Genomic DNA, 16,169 nt, shown 5'->3' with positions numbered 1-16,169 from the left:
ATGCTACTGAGGGCAGCTAACATAAGAGTTATGAGTTATAAGATATAATCTAAGTCGTAACATTGCTGTATGGAGCTGCAGATTTGGTTGCAGGTTAACATACCTGAACTGGCCATCGGGCATACCGGGCATATGCCCGGTGACTTATTTTTTATTTTTTTTTGTAAGGGCATGAACAATGAGAGGTGGTGGATTGGCCAGATGCAGGTCGATGTGTAAAAATAACTCAGTTGTTTGGTGGTGGCTATGGCGGGGCTTCCACAGAGGCCAGCAGGTGGATGAGGGAAGGGGAGGCAGGAGAGCCCCGAGGCAGGAGAGCCCCGAGGCAGCCGCCGGTCCGAGTGTCAGGTGAACTGAACTTCAGGTAAGAAGTTATGACCTGCAGTCTATCTGGGTCAGATATAAACCAAATTTAGGTGCAGTTTATTTTCGTTGTGCTGACTTTTTACAGTCAGTTACAATAACTCGTACTGCTACTAGCTAGCATGACGGAGTTTATATACAGTTGGGTGGGTGCTATGATGTTACTGATAGTGAACTTTATTTTATTCATAAGGTTAGTTAGTATAGTTGCCAACGGCTCCTTAAAAAAATGGAATGGTCCCTCATTGATAGAAAATATTACACGTTTTGTATTGAGCTGAGAAGAGACGCAGTTTCTCCCGTACTTTCGCTATAATGAAAAAAAGACACAAAGCTGGAGTTATTCTGTTATTACGCTGCACAGCTGCCTTCTCTCATTCTCCCCCCTCCCTCTCCTGTTGCTACTTCAATCATGAAACTGATCAATGATCAGCTGATCAGCTTTTCTCTCTTGTTTGTTTATCGCCCACTTTGTGCCAGAAAGAGGAAACCAGCAGATGTCGCGCTAAACAACAGCAGCACGTTTAAGCTTGATCAGCTGTTGTTAGAATTTATTTAATATTAATTTCTAGTATCAGCTGATGTTTGCTGGAGCCACAGCTGTAAAAGCTGCTGGTCATGATATCAGTTTGGATATGTGGTGAGAGGGAAACATGAAGATGAAACCAGGAGATGTCCTTACTGAATCATCAGAGTTGAACAGGTGATGGAGAAACAGGTTTACCTTTTAGGTGACATGAATGAGTTGAAGGGAAGTTATGAACTGTTTCTGAGAGACAAATAACACCAGGATCCTTTTCTAAGCAGCTGACAGCTGGTAACTGTGCAGGGACGGGTCTAGGAAAGTGTTGCCAGGGGGCCAGGTAGGGCATTAACAGGGAAAGGGGGGCACAAAGAAATACTTTTCTTTCTTATTCTCATTTAAAATATCTAGCTTTTATTAAATAATTATCTAAATCTTACAATCAAAGTTTTTATCTGACGTAAAATGTATAGAAATCATACATATACCAAAAAGACTGTACATCACTGTCACAACAGGGTTTGTTTTCATTCAAAGTCTTTATGGCTTTAATACCTGGTGGGCCGGTCTCTAGTCAAAATGCCAGATTTTCTGTCCCGGTCCAGCCCTGCAGGTTAATACTTGCAGTGTCACCATGCCAGCTGACTGTATTTCATCATCAGCCAGTGTTGTTCTTTATCAATATTACCAAAGTTTACCATAAGGCAGCATAGAAAGTATTTACTTGCTTTCAGGTTTTATTCAAATGTTAGTCTTTTCAGTTGTTTCCCCACTTTTTTCCTGTTTCAAAATCAAACACCAGTTTGTGAGAAGATTATCTTCTTTTTTTAACAGGCACATAAAGTTTTGCATTGGAACTGGCTAATTTGTCAATTGTTTGTTACAAATGTTCATATTTTAATATTCAAAAATGTTTTTGCCCAAAACATATGTGCACTATATGTCAGTAAAAATACTATGCAAATATTGCTCTCCTTGAATGCTGAGTAAACACTGACAAAGCACTGATTGTATCTCTTGTACTTTATCAACGCAGTATCTAAAAACTTTGCACCGTAGTGGTTAAAATCTCATTCTAATAAGAGTTAAAAGCACGTTCGGTTATTAGGTTTACAGGGTTATTGAAATATGGTTAACGGTTGGTAGAATTTTTTTTAAACATTATCTGCCAATTACATCTGCCACCCTTCTCCAAATCTGTGCCCCTACCTGGCCCCCCCAACAAAAATTTCCTAGACACGCCACTGTCCATCACACTACACACAACACAGAGTGCAATAACCAGGGGGTGAGGTCACGGTGGCTGTGTCCAATTTGATATCACATGTCAGCGTGTTTGCTTCAGTTCATCAAGCTCCTGAAGCCAAAGCCGGCCAGCCTGAGGCGAAAGAAGAAACAACACCCCCAGCCGATGCACCAGTCAAGGAAGAGCCACCCGCTGCCACTGCGGCTGCTGTCTCGGCACCCTTGGAGCCTGAGCCCACGCCATCCTCATTTCCTGATGACACTTAGCTGAAGAACCACGAGCCTCATCTGGGACCCAAGCCTCGCACCCACAACAGGGTCCTCAACCCTCCCGGAGGAAAGTCTAGTGTGGTATTCTACTGGTCAGCTGAGCATGCCACCTCTCCCAGTTTGTGTCCATAAAGCTCCCCTACACTGCTCTTTTGATGGTCATGTGATCTGTACACCTAAATGCAGCCCAGTTATTGTTGTTGTTCACACCTGACGCCTGGGCTCATAAGTTGTCCTCAACATCTTGCATTTCCATCCCCCGTTTCTGACTCCCTGCCGTCTGTCTTCTCCTTGAAATTCTTCTATAATGAAACCTGCAATCACCAATGAGTCAGCTGAATGGTTGGCTATAGAATAGAAGAATAGAATAATCCTTTAATTGTCCCACAAGGGGAAATTTGGTTGTAACAGCAGCCAGAAAGACACATATACAACAAACAGGACACAGAACAGAAACACACAATTTTTCTTACATATTTACATCAAGGACAATGGTTACTATAAACAGAGTACTAGAGTACTGTACAGTTATTAAATTAACTACAGATAAGAGGTAAACCAGGTTGTAGTGCGAATCGGTTGATTAAATTATTGCAGTTACAGCGTAGATGTAAACATCTATGATTGTTGGGAGCAGATTGTACAGTCTGACAGCTGCAGGGAGGAAGGACCTGCGGAAACGCTCCTTCATGCATGTAGGATGCAGCAGTCAGTCACTGAAGGAGCTCTTTAACTGTAACACTGTTCAGTCTCAACTTTGCAGTTACTGTTTTCATCATTTATGTTACAAGCATTTGTTTGGAGGCACAGTCGTCTGCTTTTTGTGTGTGTGAGAACATTTCTGCATCTCAAGAACGGTTTAGTTTGGACTACTTGCACAATTTTCCGCTTTAAACTGACCTGCAATTTGGTTTGAGTAAAAACTTCACAGCCAACATTTGCTCAAATTTCTGGGAGCTTTCTCGGGTGAACACAGCCTCTCGTCAGTTTAATATATGAAGTGTCAGATCTTTTTGCATGTCCACTTAATTTCAGAATTTAAGAAACAATCCATGTGACTGAGGCCTGGTATCAGCTTGGCATCCTTTCATCTCTCGAGCCTTTTAGTTAATTATGCCTTACTAAAAATGTGTACAACAGAGAGCACAATCTGTGATTAGGTATTGAAACAGCTGTTTACTCCCCAGATGTTTGTGTCCTCAAAGAAATTCCATTTTGATTTATGTGAATGTATTGTGCAGGTACTTTCTCTGCTTCGCCCTCATTGCTTGCTTTGTCTGAGAACATAATCTGCCTTCTTTTAGCTTGGGGTAGGCCTCAGTTTATGTTTTAAATTAAAACGCTTGAAGACAAAGTGAACTAAATTAAACATGAATCTATCACAGAAAAATAAACACCTTTATTTAACTGTCTCACAAAGTAGAATAACAGTGATTCTAATAACAGGAGTCACTGAGAGCCTGTACAGAGTCTGACTTTCATGAGTGTGTGAGTGTGCGTGTACCATGTTTAGATATCTTTCTGGGAACCAAAAGTGGGAATGTTACTATACTGATGTGGACCAACAGTTTTTTATGGGGACAAAATTCTGGTCCCCGTGAGTTTGAAGACATGTTTGAGACTCAAAATGTGGTTTTAGTGTCAGGGTTACAGTTAGGTTATGTTTTTGATCAGGGGTGTGTGTGTGTGTGTGTGTGTGTGTGTGTGTGTGTGTGTGTGTGTGTGTGTGTGTGTGTGTGTGTGTGTGTGTAAAAACTGAGATGTTCAGAGGTCTTGCTTTATGGTATTGAGCAGCCCACACAAAACAGGGTTTTTATGTTTTAATGTAGGTGCTGATGTAAACCACAATGTTCAGCAAACATCTATCAGGTTATTGGACTTGTTAAAAAAACATGAGGAGCAAAAACTCCATGACTGCTCTTCTTCTCCTATGTGGGATATATTAAAAATGGACAAGCCGTTTGACCATATGATCACTTAATTAAGCTGCTGGATTTGCTAAAAGTTTAAATATTTATACTGCTTTGGTTAATGGGTTTTGCACATTACTCTTAACTTATTGAGTGACTATTAGTGAGGGTCATGATAATCAATTCAATTGAGTAATGGGCTAACTAAGTATTTCCAGACTAAGAGAAAAAGTTCGCGAACATATCCGTAGGTTTAGGTTTAGGTGTAGGCATTTCTGAGAAAACTGAAGAGCAGAAGTGACATTCTTACTTCAATTTGTCAAAGTTCATGTGAGTTTCAGTCTGTTCAGCCTGTTTTTGTGTAGCACCAAGCAGTAGACCTAAACCTGGATGTGCTTCTGAGTTCTGCCTCTAATGAAAACGGATGAGCGTAAAATGCAGCCATTGTTTGTAGTTTGCTGCCACCTACTGAGTGAAAAAAGAACTGAAGTTGTAAAAAGCAAACAGACGTTAATGCAAATGCTCTAGATTGACTTATCATCAGCTAGTGTTGAACATGTCTATAAAAACAGAAGGTTTTGCAGGTCTAAAGCTTTAAGATGTTTGTTAACACAACTCAAAGAAGAAAAACATCAGCCATTGTTCACCCCATGGTTGGTAGCTACACAAGCCAACTGTCAATCAGGGTGGTGGAGGAGTGATGATTTGGGTTTGTTTTACATCCACAGGACCTCTGCTCCTTTCAGTCATTGGGTTCACCATGAATTTCTCTTTATACCAAAGTGTTCTAGAGTCAATGCAATGACCCAGACAAAGTTCAGACTTCAACCTGATGGAAAGCCTTTAGTGCAGCCTTAAGAGAGCTGTGCATAAACAAATACTCCCAAACTTCAATAAACTGAGGCAACATTGTAAAGAAGAGTAGGTCGAAATTCCTCCTCCACAGTGATGCGAGACAGCAATAAAATCAAACAGAAAACCATTGCTTCAAGTTATTGCTGCTAAAGGTGCTGAAAGTTTCTCTGTGCTGCTGTTTTTCAGGAGTCACTTGGGAAACATCTTCAGGACCAAACATCTTGACTTTCAGCCCTTATTGGCCATGCTATCTATGACAGAGATGCAAAATCTATAATTTCCCTTTTAACAGGAAGAAACCTGTGGCAGAAGCAGGATAAGGGAGAGGTAGCTTAAAAATAAACAACAACAACAACAACAGAAAGTTCTGTGAAATTATCAACAGAAAGGATGTTTGAACAAAAAAGTTCCAAACTGCTTTTAAAATAATTCACAGACTCCACTAAATGTTAGTGGTGTGTCGTACTGCAAATTTTGATATCCATCCAACACCAAGTATATACATTTACTACTGGTACTACCAATACTGATACATTCACATTACAAATGCAGTAAAAATCAATGTGTCATGATTTAGGAGATGCATCATTATCAGTCTGCAAAACTCTGAACATATTTTAATGACAGCTGATGTTTACTCTCCACTTGAGTTAACGCAGCAAAACACACTTTTCACCTTTTTGTGTATTTTTAAACTAAGTTGGATTTTTTGTTTCTTTTTTGACACATGGAATGTAAATGTGCATTTCTTTAATGCATGAAGCCTCAGGGTTTGTGTTTGTGTGAACAGTGCGATTTATAGTCGCCTGCACCAACATCGTGCCAAATGCATTTGCCTTCTGCCTGTTAGATTTTAACTCACAAAAATGTACTTGTGGGAAACTGGCACAAGTACAGGGGAGAAATTAGAGCACTGTGTGTGCTGCCCACATTGAGGGGAAGAACCACAAGCAACATAACTTGCCAGTTTTGGAAATATTGTTTTTAATTTATTGCACCGATGTCAGGCAGCACGGTGGTTAGCACTGTTGCCGCACAGAAAGAAGGTCCTGAGTTCAATTCCACCATCAGGCCAGGCTCTTTCTGTGTGGAGCTTGCATGGGGGGATAGGTTATTGAAAAATTTAAATTGCCCATGATTGTGAGTGCATGGTTGTCAGTCTCTATGTGTCAGACTGGCAACCTGTCTAGGGTGTACCCCGCCTCTCGCCCTATCCTGTTTTGAGAATATGAGGCATAGTTTCAAGAAATGTGTTTAAGCAATCGCGAAAAACTGTAAAACACTAAAATCTCATTTGTGTTATGATGAAAGTCTCTAATCAAACAGAATTCAAATATCAGAAACACTTCATATGTGGAGTTAAAAATTAATCATTGTTTCAACAATATATTTGTTTTCATAAACAGACAAGAAGACAACAACAATCTGCTCCTCCCATTCAACACATGTCAGTCCATATCCCAGCAAACTAAATCATCTCCATTTACACACATCAAATAGAAACATGAACCACTTGTAATGATTAGAAACTTGATGAATTTCAAATCTGGTTTGGGGAGTCATTCAGTGAGAAACAGTGAAATGATTTTCAATGTGAAAAGGTGGAGAGCAGGAACAGTGAGAACTAAAAAAGAAACAAAGGGCTTTGGAACCAAGAGGCAGCAGGAGGACAGCTGCAGTTTAACAGCTTCAACTCACTGACAGGAAACAACATGAGAAATATAATCATCCTCAACTCATCTGCTCCACTGACACCTTCAACGGCAACACCTTCACATCATCCCCAGTTTGAATAAATGGAAACATCCTGTGAGCGAAAGTGAGTGAAGGTGTGTATGTGTGTGTTAGTATTGGGCCCAGAGAACGACAGCTTTCCTCTGTTCCAGTCCAGATTCACTCTGATCCTCTGGAGCTTCTTCTGAACCGAGAGAGCAGTGAATCCAGCTGATGGTGAGCGTGTTGAGTATTTACCTAAACAGACCACTACTCCCCAAAATCCAGACTCTGTGTTTCCCTTCCTCTTGATAGACTCTTCTACCACACCAAGCATCCAGCTTGTACTGTCTCCAACCTCGACATCCCAGCTGTGAGTCCCTGAGTTAAAGCCCTCAGAGCTCATGACAGAATAGAACCAATCAAACCTCTCTGGATTATCAGGAAGCCGCTGCCTCGCTCCTTCTCTCACTGTTCAGATCTTCAGACAGGATAAGGTCTGGATGAGCAGTGTTTGGGTCCAGAATGAGAGGAGTGTAGGAGACCATGTCCTTCATGTTGTTCCAGATGTTGAAGGTCAGGTTGCCCAGGTGTTTGGCTCAGTCTATCAGAGCTCCTGAGGGCAGCTGTGGATCATCCAGCAGGGGGCAGCGCTGGACTTTTTCCACTGCAGCCTTGTAGTTGTGCAGGAATGAGCCACCTTCAGCTCTCAGCTCCTCTTCTGGTGCTCTGTGTCTGAACGAGCTGCTATCGCTCTGCCCAGAACCTCCATCATCTCCTTCATCATCCCACTCTTCTGCTCCTCTTCCTCCCTCAGTGCGGCCAGCCTGCTAGAAACTGGTGAAGCTTCTTAAACTGCTCCTTAATCTGCTTCTCTGTGTGCCGGGCCTGGACCTTAATGTGTTCTGCTGTTTGATCAAACTTCACTTGAACTTCTACACAAACCTTTAACTTCTTCTTTAAGGCCTCCAGAGTTTCCTTAAATTCCTTCTTGTGTTGTTGTGCAGCTTCATCGATGGGTCTGAATCTGTGCTTGGTGTGTTTTTCTGAGTCTCTGCAGACGAGACACGCTGGCTGCTGATGGTCGAGACAGAACAGTTTGAGTTTCTCAGACTGCAGACAGCAGAGAGCCTCTGAAGCTCTCTGATCTTTCTCCTGTAAGAACAACTCACACAGGTTTTCTTAAAGCCAGGTTTAAAGGTGGTTCATACACTGATATTTCCTTACAAACTGGACAGTCGTGTTGTTCTCTCTCTCCACCATCTCTTTAGACAGTCTTTACAGAAGCTGTGGCTACATGACAGAAGAACAGGATCTCTGAAGACCTCCTGACAGGCCGGACAGCAGAGATCCTCCTCTGATCTGGAAGCCATTGAGTCTGTAGTGAAGCTGAAAACAGCAGACAGGAAGTACAGTCAGTCCTGGCTCCCCTCCCTCCTCTGCTACCTTCACTGAGTCGTGTTTTTGCTCAAACTCACATTCAGTGTGTGGAGCCTCAGCAGCTTGAAGCAGCAGTGTTGGAGTTTTCCACTTTTCTCTCCTGTAGCTGACTCACAGGAAGAAGCTAGTTTGTTCTGAACTCAGTCTGATCGTCTGTGCGTCTGTCTTTAATAAAGAAGTGGAACAGCCTCATTCCTCGTTCTTCTCAGAAGTGTGACATGAGGGGGTGGAGCTTCATTCAACTTCCACTTATTTCACTCAGGTGCGCCCACATCCTCATTTTAGTTTTGACAGTATTTTTGTGATTTGGGGAAAGCCTCGGAGAGCCTGGGCCTGGCAGATCCCCATTTATTTATTTATTTCCGAGAGGTGAAGAAGTGAAAAGACTGAAGGGGGGACAGGAAAACCACAACGAACAGCTTGTAGAGCTGAGGGATCATATACATAGATAAGAACTGAAAAGGGCATGTTTGGAGGCGTGCGCCTGCTCCTGAAATTAAGATATTTTATCCCAAAAATGTGTGAGTGTGACAGCAGAGTGCAGGTGTTTATTGCAGGTCAAAAGACCTTTTTTGAAGCTCAGAAAATAAAGTGTTGCAGGTGTTTGGCAGCTTTTGTTTCAGACTTATATAAAAGTGAAATGGATTGTAAACGTGTGTTTTTTGGCTCCTCTCACTGAACAACCAGCAGTTACTGCAGGGGTGGGCAACTCCAAGCCTCAAGGACCGGTGTCCTGCAGGTTCTAGACATCACCCTGGGTAAACACACCTGAATCATATGACTAGTTCACTACCAGGCCTCTGGAGAACTTCAGGACATGTTGAAGAGGTAATTTAGCCATTTGAATCAGCTGTGTTGGATCAAGGATCTAAAACCTGCAGGACACCGGTCCTTGAGGCCTCGAGTTGTCCACCCCTGAGTTACTGTAACTCTTCCATCAGGCCAACGCCAGCATCAGATTCTGTCTGACACAAACAACAGCTTAGAATCTAAGCTTTGACTTAAAGTCAAAGATTAAATTATATCTAAGCCTTAGATGGAATTTAATCTTTGACTTTAAGTCTGCCTCTTTATTCTCTGAAGCAAAGTTTAATCAATTTGAGTTTGTAAGAAATGTTGTTTAAAATTTTCTGCTGGAATTTTTTTCAGGCAGATGTTTGATGGTCAGGTGGGAGGCGTTTAATGAAATAATGTGGAATGACCTGTACTTAGAAAAATCTCTAGTGATGTGAGCGGCTCATAGAGACAGAAACATGACTGCAGATGGATGCTGTAGATCGAGTAGGAGTCCTGGATTAGGAGACTGTGTGAAATCAGATCTGATTTATTGAAATATGAAGAAAACATTAAAGTTACACAGATATTTACAATTAATCTGATTCTGCCCACTCAGATGATGATGATGATGATGATGCAACAAACGCGTGCATGTATCTTCATTTGCACCAGAGCTAAGTTATGACAGGTAAACAAAGAACTGACAGAGTAAAGAAAAATATACAGAAATACTGAAGCAGCCAAATCTCCCGAGTGAATCTGCAATGCTGCGACATCACAAGAAGCCTCCTGTCCACCTGCACATGTCAGTCTCTGTCCAGCTGCTCTCACAGCAGCCAGCAGAGGCACAAAGGGTTCAGACTCTCTTTATGATGCAGTTTCATGCATCCCATATGCAACCCTCACCTCCATCACCAGGGCAGTGGCAGTTAGAGCGTCCACTTTAAACACCTGCAGAGACACACAGGAGAAAAAAGATGTTGTTAAGCATGAACTCTGGTCAGGAGATTTTCCAGTTTCTTCAGATGGTGACATCACAGCGCGTCAAAGAGTGTTTAAAGTCTGTTTCAATGAGCCTGATCCTGCAGATAATCTCCGTATCTTAGAGATGGGTGTCCTCATTCTGCTTTTAGTGGTTCCAGTTCTTACAGCAACCCTCCAAAACTGAACCAAGACCATCAAAATCAAATCCATCCAGTCACAAGAGGCGGCCCTTTTTTGGAGAAGTAACTCGCTGACATGAGGTAAACTTCTGACCTGGTACATCGTCATGGTAACTGATGCTGAGCATCTATCTAACCTGAGCAACCAGGGCCCTGTGCTTCGTACGTCGCTTACTACATCCAAGATCAAATGAAACATCCAAGACCAAACCATCGCGCTAACCGTGAGCTCGCTAATCCGGTTCCCCGAACACACCTGTTGTTGACGATTAGTACAGCTGGACGCAGTAATGTGACATCACTGGGTGTCGTAAAAGGGGCTACGCATCGATAGTAGAAACATTGATCGGCAACCCGCTGATTGGTCGGCGAAAATGTCGAAGGGGCGCGCTCGGTATTTTCCGGCAGCAGAGCAAGAACTCTTGATTGAGGGATTTCAGGAGTTTCAGAGTTTAATTAAAACGCAAGGGAACACTGCAAAGGCTGCAAAAGCAAGGAGAGAGGGCTGGCAGAAAGTTGCTGACAAATCAAACTCGTAAGTAATTCAATAATAACAATAATAATGGAGTGGGTTTATATAGTGCTTTGACAATACCACTATTCAGTCACTTTGTTATTTATTTATAGATTTATTATATTACACTATATTATCCAATATTATATTACATTATATTATATTGTTATATTATATCCCCTTTCACATTAGAGCCACAACAGGACCCACTAGAACATGGGAACAAGTAAAAGTGGAATATAAGAATATTCTACAGAATGGTAATATTTATCACTTATATTGCTTTTCGTCTCTTGGAAAGAGACCCTGAAATAATCTGTTTGTTTGTTCATAACAGCAACCAAGAAAAGGGCAGAGCAAAAAAAAAGACAGGTGGTGGTCCTGCATCCCCTCGTCAACAAGTTGGTTAAGTGAATAATACCCTCACGGGAATATCGATATCTCTCAATGAGCACACTGTCGCGCTGAGCTAAAGGATCCTGTCTGTCCCGCAATATACGCTGAATTCTGAGGACTCTCCTTATCAATCTTGAACCTTCCTCAATGGGTGGCTCGCGTAAACGGACAGGACATGGCTGTGACAGACTTCCCAAATCCACCTTCGCTTTTATAGCCGTGGTCTCTCATCTTGATTACACGAAGTGATTTGCAATTACTACTCTGAAATATGAATTACATCTGTAATAATCACATACATGTAATAGAATGTTAATAGTACATTTCCCTTTTTTAGGAAATGACCTGTATGTATCTGTGTGAAATCAATGAAAGGATCAAATGCTGCATTATCTTTAGTTACATTGATGTTATTTATTTATGGTGAAACAGGTGTGGAATATCGCTGTTGCTTTCGTATAAATGAAGCGGACATACCTGCGTGGCCGCGATCTAATCCTGTTTACATAAAGTAAACCTGCTCCCGAGCAGGTTTACGCTTACGGCTCTGTTGCTATGACAGCAAGTCCCGGATGAGCTTCGGGGAACCGAACGATCCAAGATCACGCGAAATCGTCAACAATCTAATCCAGCTAACTTACTTAGCGAGGTACGAAGAACAGGCCCCAGATCTCCAAAAAACATGTGGTGTGTTTACCTCGTCTCTCTGTGTGTGCACAGACACTTGGTGCTGCAGTAGCGCCCCCCGCAGGTGGTGCAGGTGTAGTGCGACGGGAACCCACAGACGCAGCAGAAGTGGCGTGCAGGTAGCGAGGAGGGCGGGGCCGCCGCTGACAGGTAGTTAGGCTCTGGCTTCTCTGAGAGATTCTATCAATCAAAGGAGAGGAGACAGTGGGTCAGCTAACGACCACCTTTCAGCCAATCAGAGAGAGGAGAGAGGGCGTCTGACTCACCTCCTCCTCCAGCAGCGTGGTGAAGTTCTTCCTGAAACGCTGCTTGAAGTGGTCGCCCCTCGTCTTTCTCTTCTTCTTCTCTGGACGCACAGACAGAGAAGAAGGAGGACAGAGAATGTTTAGAGGATTTTTTGGAAGATTTTTTAATCACAAACACGTTTCCTAATATGGACTTTTCAGTTTTTAAATTGGTCGGTGTGGTGACAATGGAAAAATATTTGCAGGTTTTTAAACAGGATTTGATCTGGTTGTAATTTTCAACTTCTAATCACTACTGTTGGGCCAGCTGTGGCTCAGGAGGGAGAGTGGCTCATCAGAAGGTCAGTGGTTTAGACCTCAGCTTCTCCAGTTTGGATACCAAAGTATCATCAGGAAGGATGATGAACCTCGAATTGTCCAATATGCCTTAATTTGTGAATACAAGAAATCTCAGAGCTGTGTGAACCATGTGAAAAGTGCTTTGAATACTTAATTAGAGTAGAAAAGTATTTTATAAGTACCAGCCTATATACAGCTACTCAAGTTTCAAGGAATAAAGATTTCAGCTGCTACCGTGTAAAAAGTGTCAAAAGTGTAGGGTTCATGTGCACATTGGACGGTGAAAAACTCACCTGGTTCTTCAGACTCACTGAATGCAGGTAGGCGGGCAGTAGGACCTGGGGGAGGAAGGGAGGACAGAGGGTCGTCCTGGAAACACAAAACAAGATGTCATTGCTAAGCAATAATACAGACTGTTTATTAACAGCCCGTCAGACATACATGAGCCAATCAGCATCACTAACAGGTGGACATGTTTAAAATCATTGTATTTCATTATAGCAACACCATGTTTACCTATGTTCATTCACCACTTCTAGTTTCTCTAAGGCCACATCGAGCAGCTGGAGATGGTGAAAGAGGGTTAGAGGGTTGTGACCTCTGACCCTGACAGAAGCAGAACATCAGTGATCAAGCAGCTCATGCGCCTTACAGGTTACTATAATGTGTGACATACACAGAGAGAGCTCTGAGCTTTCTTCTGATTAGTCGCCCGAACTGCACAATTCAATGTTAGAGGATTTCTAAAGAAGTCCTGCTTAAAATCTCCACCTGTGCTTGTTTCTATGTGAATGCGAGGTGGATGAAGTGATCCCCGTGTACAGAGTGGAGCTCTGTGTGGATGTTAGAGGGAAGTGAGAGCAGAAAAGCTGTCAGTCAACTTTAAATTACAGACACGGACCTGGAAGTTGTCTTTTTCCAGAGCCTCCAGCTGACGGGTCAGCCTCCTCTGTCTGGTGGCTTCATCCAAAACTCTGCGCTGACCAGCCTCCACCCGAGCTGTTGGATCCAAACACACAGTTTCCATCAGTTGGTATCAGTGATAAAAGACCCATCGACTCAGCTCATTTCTATAAAGTTCTGTGTAGTTTTTCCAGCATGTAAACCAAAGGGAAATCATCAGGACTGCTAATTGTGATACAGCACACAGTCACCTCACAGAGGTTCATTCTGAGCAGGAAAAAACAGCTGAAAGCTCAAAGGCTCAGCAGTTTAAGGGATTTCAAACCTGCCACAGTAGCAGCTTAAGGGTCTGCAAAAGTTTTAAACACAGAGTGTGACCATGCTGAAAAGCTCCAGTGATGGTGATGTTTTCCCTGTCGGCTTCACCTTCTCTTCACGTTCAGTGGGACTCCTGGGAGGAAGCTTTGATGCACTTACAGCAACATAATGTTCAGAATCTCTCTCCAGGGCTCTCAAAATTTCAAAATCCCTGGTAGCCCTTCAGGCAGGGACTCTTCAGTTTTTGGTAGCCCAAAATAAATGTAAGTAGTTCGAATAAAAAAGAGAGTAATTTTTTGATTGATGTTTTGTTTCCTGTTTTGTTTCCTTTACAATATTATACATTAAAGTATAATATTGTAAAGGAAACAAAACATTAATCAAAAAATTGTTGAAAAACAAATTACAACATTGTATAAAAATTACAATCATCAACTCAAATACTTGGTTCTAATTGAACAGAAATTTCTATGAACTTGTAAGAACTGTGTAGGACATGAATCCGTCTGTGTCAGATCCTGAATTTAAAATTTCCACTGAAGTCACGGGTAAGAGGCAAGTGGAACCAAGATCTAGGCCATTTGCTTTTTGAAGTTTGCAAAGACTGCTAAATTTTGCCAGTGGTAGTTCACTCTTTGCAACATAGTACGCTGTTCTAAACAGATTTTTCAGGTTTATTTTTAGTATGTTATTTGCAATTGGTGTTTGTTCTGGGAAAGATATTGCAGACTGAGCAATAATGCATTTCTTGCATTTCTCATGGGTTCTAATGGGGGCCTTTCTTAAAATGACTGGTCCCAGTAACAAAGGGATTTTGCAAGCCCTGCTCTCTGCTCCACTCCATGTGTGAGGAGATGCACTCACAGTGAGACTGAGAGCAGGGAAAGGAGAAACTATCAGCAGAAAAGCCTGCTATCAATTTAGGACTGGAAAAAGCTGGCTGGTGTGTCCCTGAATTACCCTTTACTAGTAGTTTTAGTGTTTCCTTCCAATCAAACCATACCGCACTGTGAAAACGTTAAATTTATCTCATTCTGTTCTCGTATTATTGTTTGGAAGCTCATCAAACAAAATCTGAACCAGTTAAGTACTTAACTTAAATTCGGCTCACAGCTGGAGCCCAAAAAACATCTTTTACTTCAGTGAAACACCCAAAATCCTTCAGGTGGTCCTGGTTAAATAAACCGTAAAGTAACATCACCTACGGTCGATCCTCTCCTATAAGTTGAGGTTTGTTTTTTTTTTCAAATAACTGGACTATTCCTTTTTAACATGTATATGTTAGAATAAAACCCTGCAGCTCTATAAAAACAGTAATAATAACATTAACAGTAAACAACACGAACCGCTCAGCAAACCGGAGTTGAGTTTAAAACCAACGTTTCCCCTGTGAGCTCCAAGTTAAAGAAGATAGAACAACAGAGGGGCTCTCTGTTAAAGTGTTTTTACACCGTCTGACTGCATGACAGTGTTTTATATTCAAAAGAAGAGTTCAAACAGACCAACACTCACCGGAACCTTTCTTCTCCAGCACCATCTTTGTTCACGTCCTCTGTACGGCGGCCGTGTAAGTCCCTGTCAGAGCAAACGAAGCGCGTTTGTCATCTTGACCGCTGATAGGACAATTAAAGGGTGACAACTTTTGATGATTTTGATGGCTGATCTTCATTCTACTTCATTCTAATTCTACTTTTTTCTGAAGTGAGTGTTTTATGTTTGTTATTTTAAATAAAGTTTGAGCGTTTTCTTCAGTCTGTTGTACCAAAATATGCTAAGAATTGCGCTGGGAGACACTCAACAGAAGTGGAGGATCTACCGTTTTTGTGAGGAAAGAAAAGACGAGAGGTAAGTGTGTAAGCCTAACTATTAGCCTAAAAATCTGTCATCAGTTTTATATGAATCATGATAAAACACACCTAGCATGTTTTGGGTTCCTGCAACTGGTCCGTCAGGTTATTGTCTCCCCAGAAACACTTCCCTTGTGCCTTTGGAAATCTGTTTTTTCCTATTTCTGTTTTGTTTTTTCCTATTTCCGTTGTGTTTTGTGTTCTTTTGCAGTGTTTTTCTTATTGCGGATGTTTTCTTAAGTTGCAGTCTGTTTGGCCTCTCAGGGCCACCATAGTAGAATTGCCACCTGGAGATGATATATTGTACTCAGTTATAGTGGTTTCATTGGACAATGATGTGGTGAATGATGGAGCTGCCAGGCTGGAGGGAAAGAGAAGAGTCAGATGTAATGAAAGAGGTCATGCTGAAGTCACTGCGCAGCCATTATGTAAAGTTCTGTGAATTAGTAAAACTCACATTTAATTTCATAAAAACATCACAAACCTTGAATTGCCTGATTGTACATCATCATCACTGTGGAAGCTTCAAGAGGTTTCACAATAATTTAAGTGAGAAAAACAGAGTCCAGAAAAGTATGTGCAGCAAACAAAAACAGTCTCTGATAAGTTTAAATGTATTTTAGCTTATTGTTATAACTTATTTATCTTGTGTTTTATATTT

At 41.8% G+C, this 16,169-nt stretch overlaps 1 protein-coding gene and 1 pseudogene across 2 annotated transcripts; both read right to left on the bottom strand.

Annotated features, from left to right (window-relative positions):
* Positions 1-6,580: 6,580 nt before the first annotated feature.
* LOC146575743 (E3 ubiquitin-protein ligase TRIM39-like) lies at positions 6,581-8,061 on the bottom strand (annotated as a pseudogene).
* A 1,563-nt stretch (positions 8,062-9,624) lies between these two features.
* znhit1 (zinc finger, HIT-type containing 1) lies at positions 9,625-15,641 on the bottom strand. Of its 2 annotated transcripts, XM_085270599.1 has the most exons (7): positions 15,578-15,641; positions 15,174-15,236; positions 13,342-13,439; positions 12,734-12,809; positions 12,123-12,202; positions 11,867-12,036; positions 9,625-10,047 (listed from the first exon to the last, which is right to left on the bottom strand). In XM_085270599.1, the coding sequence occupies exons 2-7, from the start codon at positions 15,196-15,198 to the stop codon at positions 10,026-10,028; spliced, it is 471 nt and encodes a 156-aa protein (XP_085126725.1). In that variant the 5' UTR covers positions 15,199-15,236; positions 15,578-15,641; the 3' UTR covers positions 9,625-10,025. The 2 variants fall into 2 exon arrangements, with proteins under 2 accessions (XP_085126725.1, XP_085126724.1); XM_085270598.1 differs by lacking the exon at positions 15,578-15,641 and having other exon boundaries at positions 15,174-15,433.
* Positions 15,642-16,169: the final 528 nt, after the last annotated feature.

This window comes from Mchenga conophoros, linkage group LG4, assembly GCF_057382185.1.
Source record: "Mchenga conophoros isolate Kocher_MC1m ecotype Shallow Benthic linkage group LG4, M_conophoros_male_GT1.1, whole genome shotgun sequence".
In the NCBI taxonomy this organism is placed as follows: domain Eukaryota; kingdom Metazoa; phylum Chordata; class Actinopteri; order Cichliformes; family Cichlidae; genus Mchenga; species Mchenga conophoros.
Note: the sequence above shows the minus strand (reverse complement) of the source record. Positions and strands in the feature narration are given on the sequence as shown.